Below are 13,299 nucleotides of genomic sequence, written 5' to 3' on the forward strand. Positions count from 1 at the left end.
CGTTCCCGACTCTAGGGGGTGGTGCTCATCTCCGTTTCAAAGCCGAAGAGCCAGCCCTGTCTGAAGACGTCTCTGTGGTCATGTGGCTGGCATGACTAAACGCCAAAGGCGCACGGAACGCTGTTCCCTTCCCACCAAAGGTGGTCCCTATTTTTCTACTTGCAGTTTTTACCTGCTTTCAAACTGCTAGGTTGGCAGAAGCTGGGACGGGTAACAGGAGCTCACCCCGTTTCACAGCACTACGGATTTGAACCATTGAACTGCCGACCTTTCGATCGACTAGCTCAGCATCTTAGCCACTGAGCCACCGTGTCCCTCATTTCTATATTAGGGGGACAGAAATGGATCATAGATGACAGAAGATCTCTCTCTGTCTCGCTCTCTCTTCTCCCTTCCCTTTCTCTCTCTCTCTCTTATTCAATCTTTGCCCTTCAAAAGCTGGCTGAAGAGGGTTTTAAATGTGATGCTACTTAAAGTGAGAGAGATTTTATTGCTGTCTGAGAGTGCAGATTAAGTTTCATCTCTTTCTCCACCTCTGAACTGAAAACCTTGGCTTTTTAGAAAAAAAAGAAAATAAGAAGATTAAAGGTAAATGGATAAGCAGCATTTTTCTGGCCTGTGGAGAAGAGGCCAAGTATCTGGATGGTGGTTACATATTGATTGGCTAATGTTTGCAACCGTGTTCAGATTCCAAAGCTAGCAGGGAACCAGGTTAATACCCAGAGTGAAAAACTCCAGCAGTGCTTATATCTCTTATTTCACAGTTTGGGGAGATTAAAAGCAACAGACAGCAAAGAGATTTTCCACTCTCGTCCTTTGTTGGCTTGTATAGGTTTTCATAACGTGGCCATTCAGAATCCAATGGGACAGCTATCTCTTTCAAAGAAGCCATTGACTTCCAGAAGGACAGAAGAGTTCAACCCTAGTTCATATGTAGGTTGGCCCATTCATGAAAACTCTTTTTACAGTCTAAACAATGACCATGAAAATCAAGCATCTTTGTGAATAAGTGTCCTGTCTGTCTGTCTGTCTCTTTATCCATCTATATCTATCTATCTATCTCTTCCTACATGTCTGTCTGTCTATCTCTATCTGTTGTGGCCCGTCAGCGGCTTGTGCAGCTAGTAGCTGATTCCGACAGCGAGGAGGCTGGTGTGGTGCTGTGCCAGCAGCCTGTGCAGCTGGCACTTGAGTCAGACAATCAGGAGGCTGGAGAAGATGTGGTGCCAGAGGCGGGGATTCAGCCAGGGTCTTCAGAACCTCCAGAAGCTCCCTTAAGTGAAGAGGATGAAGAGGAGGAGCCTCTTCTCGATGCACAGGTGCACAGAGCTGCCAAAAGGCAGGAGTGGCTCCTCAGGAGAAGGTCTCCTCGAGAGTAAGGTTTGGGGCTAATTGGCCACCCCCTTAGCCTATTTAAGGAGGAACGCTGACTGAAGCAATTTGCAGTGAACAACTTCGTTCGCATACTTTCGTGTCTTTTGTCTTGCTTATCTTATCAGCTTCCTGCAAATTGCTTCTGGGCATTCTGCCAACCACAGTAAGCTTTCAGTATTATTCTTTGAATTCTTGGCGGCTGTTAATGCAGTTAATTAACAGCCATTGTTGTAAAAAACTGGTTTATTTAGTAAACTAAGGTTTGAACAGACTTTGTGTGTGCTGCGTTCTTTGGGTTCCTATCTATCTATCTATCTATCTATCTATCTATCTATCTATCTATCTATCTATCTATCATCTATCTATCTCTATCTATCTATCTCTATCTATCTATCTATCTATCTATCTATCTATCTATCTATCTATCTCTATCCTTCTGTCTATTATCGCTCTCTCTCTCTCTCTCTCTATCCTGTCTGTCTGTCTGTCTGTCTGTCTGTCTGTCTGTCTATCTATCTATCTATCTATCTATCTATCTATCTATCTAACATCAATCTATCTATCTATTTATTTATTATCTATCTATCCAGCTAATTATTCTTGTTCTCTTCTCTGCACTCTTTCCAGAGTCTCAACATCTTTTAGATGTTGAGACACTGGAAAGACAGCAGGTAGGAAAGTTTCATTTTTGGTGTTGATCCTTAATCCAATAGTATCTAGAGTGCCTTTGACATTGGCCCCAAGTCTGAAGGAAACAGCAACTCCAAAGGTGCATCCATATGTCAATTCAGCAACACAGTGAAGAAAAGCAGCAATCTTCTTACACAAAGGCAAAATGGTAGAAACCAGTCACCCAAAATCCACCTATTCTTGATGCCACGGGGTCTTCCTAGGACAATGTGATTCTTGTCTAGATTATGATTCTTGATGAATGTATCTTTTCTTTTATGTACACTGAGAACATATGCACCAAGACAAATTCCTTGTGTGTCCAATTATACTTGGCCAATAAAAAATGCTATTCTATTCTCTATTCTATCAGGAGTAAGTAATCTGGTGGTCCCCAAACATTTTAGCATTCAGCCATCATCATCCTTGAAGATTGGCCATGCTGGCTAAGGCTAAAGAGACATTTAAGATACCCACAGGACTCTGTATGTTACATATTTCTGATTTAGATAGTGTCTTTACTGAGTGTCATATAATAAGCAGTTCATAAAACCTCATTCTCAATAAAATTGATGCTGTTTTATGACAGTTGTACAGGGAAGATAGCATTAGAATGAGATTTTATAAGACTGAAAATTATAGCTCTCTCTGGTATCACCTATTCAAAGACAGTAGTTTCTTTGAACATCTTTCTTCCCCTGTGAGCAAAAAATCCATTTTCATGATCACAGAGAATGATGGGAAATAAATGTTTCCCCAAAGCACTCAGGAAAATAAGATCATAAAAAGTCATCCCCTTAAACATTTGCTACACCATTTCTTTCTAAAAAGGTTAATTAAAAAAAATGGCATTATGGATGGTTACATGTACGTCAGTGGTGAAATCCAAATATTTTTACTACCGGTTGTGTGGGCATGGCTTGGTGTGCATGGTGTGGTTTGGTGGGAGTGGCTTGGTGGGTGTGGCAGGGGAAGGATACTGCAAAATCTCCATTCCCACCCCACTCTGGGGCCAGCCAGAGGTGGTATTTGCCAATTCTCCGAGCTACTCAAAATTTCCGTTACCGGTTCTCCAGAACCTGTCAGAACCTGCTGGATTTCACCCCTGATGTACGTATAGCAACTTCAGCCCTTCTTCTGACAAAGTGACTCTGCTCACTGTCACTCATGCTCTCATACTTCTCATTTGGACTACTGCAACACGCTCTACATGGGACTGCCCTTGAAGAGCATTCGGAAGCTTCATCCTGTGCAGAATGGAGTTCACTGAAAGTCAATTTTGTGGGACAGTCAACCCACGGAACATTCCTAATCCATGAGCTGGAATGGTTGCCAATGTGTTTCTGGGTGCAATTCAAGGTGCTAGTTTTCACCTTTAGAGCTCTTCATGGCTTCAGACCACATTACTTGAGGGATCTTCTGGTGCCAGTTGTTTCTACCTGTCAAATTTGGGTCAAATGGTTGGGTATGTTACAGGTCCTGTCAGCCAAAAAGTGTTGGCTGGTGAAGATCAGGAGGCATGTCTTCTCTGTTGTAACACTGCCCTATGGAATATCCACCCTCCTGAGATTAGGATGATCCCAATCCTGTTGGCCTTTCAGAGGCCTGGCTATCTTCCCAGACCTGGCATCCCCAGTGTGTGAAGAGCCCGGATTCCAGGGGTGGGCTGCTGGGCAGTCGCAGGAGTTTGGGAGAACCTCTAGCTAAGATTCTGTGCAGTTCAGAGAACCCCCAAATCCCACTCCTGGCTGGTTCCACCCCACCCACCCCTCCCCTCCCAGGAGTCCACTCGCGGCCCATTTTGGATGCAGGTAAATGCAGGGTGCACATGGAGGCTCGAGGAGGGCAAAAAACGGGCCTACCAGAATTTTGGGAAGGCCGGAAATGGGCCTCCAGAGCCTGGGAAGGCCATTTTCGCCCTCCTGGAGGCTCGAGGAAAGCCTCTGGAGCCTGGGGAGGGCAAAAATGCCCCCCCCACTGTGGTGCAGGAGGCCAACTAGGCTACACCCACCATGGCCATGCCCGCCGAGCAACCGGGCAGAGAACCCCTTGCTAAAATTTTTGAAGTCCATCCTTGCCTGATTCCTAGTTAGGTTGACATTGGCGGATTATAATATCTCTTGGCCGCTATTTGTATTCAATTTCTTTCTTTTTTTTTAATTAACTGTTTTAATTTTTTTTTTAATTGTCCACCACCCAGAGACACTTGTTGGAGATAAGTGGCCATCATAATTGACTAAATAAAGAAAGATGCTTCTACTATTTATTTCTACATTACCTTCTTAACATTAGCTTCAAGTACATTTTTGTCCTGGTATCAGTATAGCACATTTTCAAATTCTGCAAAGGATTAGCACAAAGCTTCAAGGAGGGTTTATAGAAGTTTATTATTTTGCTTTCTGTCTTGCATATACCCTGTCACCGATGGCCTGTTCATATAGTAAGTAGCCACATACTTGGTTAAATATTTGCCTGCGTGGGAGAGTTTGTCTCATTCTTAGTACAGTCATGGCAACATACATTAATGATGAATGCTTGACATATCAAGAATAGATGCCTGACGGATCTGCAAATTACAACATCCTAGGAAGAAATTCAGAGGGTTTTCGACAGCAAAGTATTTCACACAGACACTTGTGGGTTAGACACGCCAGTACGACTTTGAGCTGCAGAATAATTAGATGGATGACCAGCTTGTGTCATTCCAAGCAGCACATTCCAAGAAGGAGGTGTTTAAATGCTCTTCTATTGTTGATGTTGACATTATTCTCTAACGCATAAAAAAATATACAGAAGTGGCCAAAATTGTGGAAACCTTTGGGGAAAAGTGTATTTTTGAGGTTTGATGGTAATAACGCCACTTTTTTTTTTTTTTTTTTTTGGAGTTTCAAGGTAATCCTATTCCACTGCTGGAATGGCCTGGGAATAGCCCAGACTTTAACCCAATTGAAAATCAATGTAGCCGACCGACTAAAGAAACTTGTTAGTCAGAAGCAACCCAGCAATAAAACCCAGTTCACAGAAGCAATCCTTCAATCTTGGTTTCACATGATAACAGCTGCAGAACCAAAAGACTTGGTTCACTCCATGGGAAGACGTTGTAAGGCCATCATTCATGTTAAAGGTTACCCAACTAAGTATTAACTGACATGGTGATAATTTTTGTATATCTCATTTTTTCTATGATGATAATTTTTGTATATCTCATTTTTTCTACGTGTTTCACTTTTCTTCTTTATACTGTAACTGCTATTCTAATAGCAAATCCTTCATAAAAGTTATTGCATTACATTCTTGATTATCTTTCCATTGATATATAATTTTATGGTACTACTAAAAAAAAATTGTGTTATTAGCTAGTTTTAGAAAATACACTTTTCCTAAAAGGTTTCCACAATTTTGGCAACTATTGTAGCCTATCAGGAAGAAAGACCCTAAGGTAGCTTCATGATATGACAGCCATGAGTAGAATTACCCTTATCTCCTCCTCCTCCTCCTCCTCCTCCTCCTCCTCCTCCTCCTCCTCCTCCTCCTCCTCCCCCTCTCCCTCCTCCTCCTCCTTTAAATATATAAAAACTCCTCTTCCCAATTTCTGATTTTGCTTATTTGTCCTGCTTCTTCCTTCTGCCGCAACTGACTTTGAGGATCTCAGAAGGAGAACCCATAGTTTGAACTCCAGATATATGGACTTCAACTCCCAGAATTCCCCAGTCAGCATATTGATTGGGAGAATCCTGGGAGTTAAAGTCCACACATCTTAAAGTTGCAGAGACTGAGAAACACTGATCCAGGTTAGAAATGGAGGCTACATTCCAAATATGACCCCCATGATTTTCCCCTCATAAATCAATTCCTTCATTTTTCTTTTCCCATCAAAGGAATAAAACCAGAATAAAAGGAATGTGGTGCAGAAGTAATCATCTTAGATTGGAATGAAAGTTCTGTTGTGAGCCCAGCAAAGGAAAGGCATCGGCATGTTTGGAATTTAAGCTCTGCTTTTAGATCTTCTGCAAACTGACCTCGCAGGTTTGAAATTCCAATATGAAGTTCCTTGGGAACATTTCTCCATGGGTATCCATCAACGTCATAAGGCAAATCAGCGTAAGCGTTTGAAGCACTCAGAATTAGCACAAAGGAAGAATGTGATATGATGGGTGAAAACATAGATAGAAAATGTTACTAAGTATATAAGAAGAGAACATTTAAGAAGATGTCCTCCTAGGATGGACATTAGATGGCTTTGGCCTGTTTGACTCCATCTTTTGCATGAAGAATGATTGGACATCTTTTGTGACTTCTTTAAGAACAATCTGGTTTTTTCCCCCAATTCACCCTTTTGGAAAAGACATTAAAGTTCCACACAGCTGCAGTAACTCAAATTATATTGCCCTTTCTCTTTTAACCTTCATTTTCCCCATCCTTACAAAACTCAAGCTCGCCATGCACACAACAGAAAGATCAGCAGGCAAGGCAACCTTAAAATGTAATGAGATTGAGAACAGATTTTTTTAAAAATTGGAAAAGTAGAGAAAAATGGCCTTGTATAAAAACTCCACGGCAGAGAAAATTGCACTCTGGAGGGGAGGAAAAAATGAAGAAAAGGGAAACACAGAGAGGAGTTGGGAGGTTGTATCCACAGAATACGGTGAAAAAACATCAAAATGGTAGCTATTGATGAGGTAATCAAAGTGCTACCAGCTTTTTATTTGTGTTGTGCAAAAGAGACATTAAAAATAAGCACAGCATTGATGGGACCATCATGGTTGTCATCTTGAGATTTTTCAACATAGCCTGCAGGCACTCAAGAAGTTGGAACTGGAAGTTGGATAAAGAGGTTGAGACCCAACAATAGGCAAAGATATATATACTGTCTGATTGCCCAGATAGTCCTTTCCTGGTTCATTCTCAAAAGCTGAATTTAAAACTGAGGTATCCTTGGAATCCTCTGAACTTCTGTTGCTTTCTTGCAAGACATTTCAATACCCAAACTAGGTAACATGTCAGTGCTAAGCAGTGGTGGGATTCAAGTAATTTAACAACCGGTTCTCTGCCCTAATGATTTCTTCCAACAACCAATTTGCCAAACTGCTCAGAAAGTTAACAACCGGTTCTCCCGAAGTGGTGAGAACTGGCTGAATCCCACCACTGGTGCTAAGTAATGAAACGCCTGCGAGAAAAGAACCAAGCTCAGAGAGCTCCAGGGATCCCTCATTTCAACCCTGAGCTACAAATATTCTCCTTTATTGGTGATTCAAACTTTCTCCAAGGACTGAGAAAAGAGTTGCTGACAGACTGAGACTGAATGCAGCTGGACATACCCAGATGCCAAAGTTGGGGGAAGAGGAGGACCCCCCAAAATGTTCCTGTGCAAGGTTAGATTTTATTCTGGATCCCTAACATGCAGGAGAAAGAAAGCTCAGCATCTGTTCTAGGGCTTCAGAACAGGATAGAGAAGGAAGACCAGATATAAGTTTGAAGCACACTGCCCATCACACGCACATCTTTGTCTAGAAACTCAGCTTGTTACTCCCGAAGGTGGTTTTTTTTTTTTTCAAAAGGCAACTCGACTTTGTTTCTCCTTAAAGACGTCTTGCTTCTCATCCAAGGAGTTTCTTCAGTTCTCCACTTCTTCATTTCAGCAGAACTGAAGACGCTTCTTGGATGAGAAGTGAAATGTCTTCAAGGAAAAACAAAGTCCAGTTGCTTTTTGAAAAAGCACCTTTGTGGAACAACTGTGACCTGGATGACTTGAGAATCTCCATAGACTTACAACTCACTCTAACCCCTTGATTCCAGATAAAGAGTCCATGTCTCTTCTTATCCTGATTCTCCTGCACTCTGTTATCTATTTTCACTTCTCACTGATATAGCAACAGTATCCCAAGACCCAATCCCAACACCAGAAAAGGAGAAAATAAACCTGTGAGTTGCGGGGATAAAGTTTTGAGGTTGATATTTACAACACCCTTATTCAGGGTCTTGCAACATGTTCCTTTCAGAAATTCCAGGAAGAAATGAACTACAGACGATGGCAAAATGGAAAAGCAATAAAGGAATCGATGCTAAACGCATGCATTAATTATTACACCGCATATTATTTGAGGCTTAATACAAACATTTTCCAAAATCCAGCCCATTTGCCAGAGGGGATGTTGAGAGCCTATTGATCAAATATTTATTAATTATTAATTAAATTAATTAATTAATTAATTAATTAATAAATATGGGCAAACACGCTGTACAGACTCACTTGATGGTGAGTGGCTGTATAAATATGATTTATAAATAAATAATAATAAAAAACATGAATGATCATGACCATCCTGCCCCTCGCCACCATTTCCTTTCATTTTTTAATTCTAGATAAGGCAGCACTAAAAGAAAATTAAGTTTGAAGATGGAGAGGAAGAAGGAGGACGGGGAGAGGGAGAGAGAGGGGGAGAAGGAGAAAAAGAAGGAGAAAAAGAAGGAGAAGAAGAGACCACCAAAAACTCATATGGATTTGAGTCACTTTCATCCACTTAATAGATGGGAGAATTGTTGGGAGAATAAGCCCAGAGGAAGCTTTTCAACCAGCTGCCACAAAAATGACTCCCACTGTCACAACTTTATATACGCGAGCTATTCTTGTTGCCTATGAATTAGACAAGGCAGAAGAGCAGCATGTAAGTCCCCTTCCTTGTCATTATAGTACTTTTCACTCTGCAAGACTCTGCCATTTTTTTTAAAAAAATAAAAAATACATGTCCGGGAATCTCATCACCCCTCCTGCCCTGGCCAGTTCCCTCCAGTCCAAACCCATAAAAGTCCAAACCCCCAAATCTCAAGGAAAAAAAAAACTTTTTGAGTATCTTGTCCTTACCCTGGAGATGGTCAAAGGCATGTTGAAGTCCTTCCCTCCTTGCAGACGGAAGCCCCATGGTCCAGATCCATTGAGAGTCACACTGAAGGACATTTTATCTCTCCTTTACGCCAGGAAAACCCCCGGGGCTCTGCGAAACAGAGAGGTGGGATACAGGTGGGTATGTCTTGTTTTTGTTTTTTTTTAAAAAGGAGCGCTCTTTTCCCCACCCACTTCTATCCGATTAAAGCACAAAATAATACTCCTTTTTGTCTCTTGCCTGGTCAGTCCAGCCGAAGTGTCATCTAAGAATAGATAGCACTTATAATACAGATACTGATATCCCTGACGAAGAGGCCATACATGGCTGGTAACCCAACACCAGCTATGCAAAACCTCTGTGACTCAGAAGTCTAATATAGAGCCCCGGGGAGGTGAACAGACCTTTCCGAAGCGCCTCGGTTTCCCTTGTTCAGGCTCAAAGCCACTTTTCTAAGATAAAAGAGCAGCTTATTTTAAGGGCGAGTTAAAAATAGGAGTTTAAAGGAGCTTCTTTCACTGTAAGGTTCTGGTTTGTGCGTTGCCTGATTCCCTCAGGATGCACCCAATGAGTTTTATGTATATCAATATATATATTGTCCATTTGACAGTTTTATGCACATATACACAGTATCTATCTATCTATCTATCTATCTATCTATCTATCTATCTATCTATCATCATTTTCACTCAGTACAATTTTATGCAAATTGGTTTGGTGTTAGTAAGTTATTCTTGTTTTAAGTTTTTCTAAGGAGTAATACGTAGATAAGGAAGAAATATTTGCCAGCTTAAAACATAACTAGCCTGAATTGGTAAATTATATTACTATAGCAATGTAATTAATTATTGATTCTTCTCCTTCTCCTTCTCCTTCTTCTCCTCCTACTCCTACTCCTATTCCTACTCCCATGTTTGCAAAGAGGATGAGTAGGGACTTAGACTTCTAGATAATCAGAGAAAGCTCCTGTCTCTTCAGATTTAAAGCTCTCCACATCAAATGGGTAGCTCTCCACAATGATTTCTTTGATACTGAAAAAAATGAGTTCATTTTTTTTTCAAATATCTACTAAGAATACCTTTTAGTTTAATAGAGGTATATATGTGCAGATTTCTCTCCCAACACCCTTAACTGTGCCTTAAGTGTGCCAACTGAGGTGGAGTGGGGTTATATTTAGCCTTAACAGATCCAGTTTTGCAAAGGTTAAACTAATTCCTTTGGTCAACTGTATTCTAAGCATGGATGATTGTTAACAAACCCTTTCACATCCAGAGATTAAATGACTCCATAGGGATGGCTCTGTGGTGGTTTTAGCTTTCACATTCAAAAAGTTGGAGAGAGATAACAATATGAGATCCCTCTCCTTAGAAAAAGAGAGGGAGGGAGGGAGGGAGGGAGGAAGAAGGAAGGAAGGAAGGAAGGCATAACCCCACTGAGAAGACGAGAAAGCACCAAGAAACTCATCCTCATTCATCCCAAATGAAATTTACTACTACAAGATAGAATTTTGGCCACAGACCAATCAATGAAGGATAATGTTATATTCCAGAAAAAGGCTATACAGCTGAATATCAATTGTTATTTATCATCAGCTGAAATATTATCTGTATTAGCTCATATTCAGCTGGTTGATAACTAAGAAAACCAGAATGGCAGATCAATGTCTTATAAACTTGTACACTGAAAAAAAAAGTGTTGGTTTTTCTTGGTCACTACTATAAAAAAGATGTTGAGACTCTGGAAAAAGTGCAGAGAAGAGCAACCAGGATGATTAGGGGACTGGAGACTAAAACATACAATGAACGGGTGCAGGAACTGGGCATGGCTAGTCTAGTGAAGAGAAAGACCAGGGGAGACATGATAGCAATCTTCCAATATTTGAGGGGCTGCCACAGAGAGGAGGGGGTCAAGCTGTTTTCCAAAGCATCTGAAAGCAGGACGAGAAGTACCGTGTTTCCTCGAAAATAAGACCCTGACTTATATTTTTTTGAACCCTGAAATAAGCGCTTGGCCTTATTGCCATGTGCTCAAAAGCCCGATTGGGCTTATTATCTGGGGATGTCTCATTTTGGGGGAAACAGGGTAATGGAACCAATTTCTTGACAATTAGAACAATTCAGCAGCTGGCCTTCAGAAGTTTTGAGTACTCCCTCAGTGGAGGCTTTTAAGAAGAAATTGGACAGCCATTTGTCCAGAACGGTATAGGATCACCTGCTTGAGCATGAGGTTGGACTAGAAGACCTTCAAGGTCCCTTCCAACTGTTATTTTGTTCCTGTTATTATTACTGTTCCTGTTATCTGTTCTGTTATTCTGTTACCCTAATTTAGTATTTTACTTACTTGTTCTAGCTATATTAGTATATTTTCCTAAGTTTGTAATTAAAGCTGAATTCTTACCAGTCTGATAACTGTAGAATATCAACTAGATAAGACTCAACCATTCTTTTGTATGTTAGGAAGAGCCTTGGTGGCGCAACGGACTAAAGTGCAGTTAAAGTAGCACTTAGCTGCCAGCTGCCTGCAATTACTGCGAGTTCGAATCTCACCAGGCTCAAGGTTGACTCAGCCTTCCATCCTTCCAAGGTAGATAAAATGAGGACCCGGATTGTGGGGGCAATAAAATGACTTTGTATAAAAAAAGAACACCGCTTAGGAGGGGCCAAAAGCCCCACTAAGCAGGTATATACAAAAGTATGAAAGCTGTTGCTTAACGTATTGTAAGCCGCCCTGAGTCTCCGGAGAAGGGCGGCATATAAATCGAATAAATAAATAAATAAATAAATAAATAAATAAATAAATAAATAAATCACAATTTTGGGTTTCTAAATTGCAATTGTGATTGCAAATTGGGAAAAACCATAAAATGTACTTTAAAAAAAACCCACATTTAAAAAAAAATCCAGCTATTTTCCTCAAAAGTGTCAGTCTGTTTCTACGTGTTGTTTTTAAGGAACATAATTTTTCCTAATGGTTTTGAATACAAACTGCTGAAATGATTTGGTTCCTTTGGCACAGACTAATTAAAATGTTAAAATAAAACAGTTTTACGCTGTGTGCATTGCGAATGGACTTTTATTTCCTGCAGAAATTAAACAGATCTAGCAACAGACAAATGAGAGAAGCACACAATAACTCTGGCTGCTTAGTCATGCGAAGTACATAATCTCAGAAAATGTACATGAACTCATGAACAGTCATTAAAAATATAAATGTTTGCTGCAACAGAGTTAGAATGTGTCATTTGAGAATTAGAAACTGGCTTGATACAGGAAATAGAAAAGGAGAAGGAGAGGTCCAAATGGCAAAAAATAAATAAAAAATTGGCAGGCCCATTTTATATTTGTTTTGTTACTGCCTTCTGAAACTCACAATGATGTTCAATGCTGAAGCATTCAAAATTATAATAAAATTATCAGGAAGTGTTTGTTTTCTTTAAAAAAAAGGCACTGGAATCATAGCAAAAAAAAAGAGACAATTAAAAATGATATTTTGAAAGGCAAACATGGGCATACATAGAGATGCATTTAATTTAATGGGCAAAGGTTCTTACATTTTTTGATGGCACCGTAAAGTTCACGCCCACCTCCAAAAAAAAGAACTGATTTTTCAAGAGGAAATCTCGGACCTCTAAGCTGTCCTGATCATTGGTCTAATTCTGCATTAATTAATGTAGATTAATTGCATGCATTTGGTCTTCCGCAGCATTCAAAGCTTAAGAAATGACTCTGGGTCTCCAGAAAGCATGTCCTCCAGTGGTTTCATGAAGACGTTAAGAGAAAAGGAACACCTCTCTTTCTCAATTCAATGAGACAACCCAAAAAAGATAAGGCCACAACCGATGCTATCGAGAATGGTTGAGAGGTCTATCGGAAGCCCTATGGTGAGGATGGCAATAATAATTTCAAAATAATAATACCACTATACCACTTGAACGCCATCAGCATTGGCAAAATCTCCGTCAGTCAATTGCAAAAGGCAGCTTTACTTGGAGGTGGATTACTTTACTAAGCCTTCTTATTTCAACAGAGATTAAAAACTTGGCATTTGTCCCACCAGGAAGTGCTATTTCTATCTTCTTTTTTTTTTTAATTTGATTTATATGCCGCCCTTCTCCAGAGACTCAGGGCGGCTTACAATGCGTTAAGCAATAGCCTTCATACTTTTGTATATTTATACAAAGTCAGCTTATTGCCCCCACAAGCTGGGTCCTCAATTTACCTACCTTAGAAAGGATGGAAGGCTGAATCAACCTTGAGCCTGGTAAGATTCGAACCTGCAGAAATTGCAGGCAGCTGTGTTAATAACAGGGTGCTTTAAACCACTGTACTACCAAGGCTCTAATCTTATCCAGAACATCCTATCGAATCCAAATGTG

The 13,299-nt window shown here is 40.4% G+C and overlaps 1 protein-coding gene across 10 annotated transcripts in view; it reads right to left on the minus strand.

Annotated features, from left to right (window-relative positions):
* The window catches only part of LDB3 (LIM domain binding 3), a 176,387-nt gene that overhangs the window by 149,124 nt on the left and 13,964 nt on the right, over positions 1 to 13,299 (minus strand). For 2 of the 10 annotated variants that reach the window (XM_034435380.2, XM_034435378.2), the window contains exon 1: positions 8,906 to 9,155. In XM_034435380.2, coding sequence (XP_034291271.2) covers positions 8,906 to 8,998 — 93 coding nt within the window. In that variant the 5' untranslated portion in view covers positions 8,999 to 9,155. The other 8 variants (XM_087872270.1, XM_087872271.1, XM_087872269.1 and 5 more) reach the window with 6 other exon arrangements.

This window comes from Pantherophis guttatus, chromosome 6, assembly GCF_059756535.1.
Source record: "Pantherophis guttatus breed Tessera chromosome 6, ASM5975653v1, whole genome shotgun sequence".
Lineage (NCBI taxonomy): Eukaryota > Metazoa > Chordata > Lepidosauria > Squamata > Colubridae > Pantherophis > Pantherophis guttatus.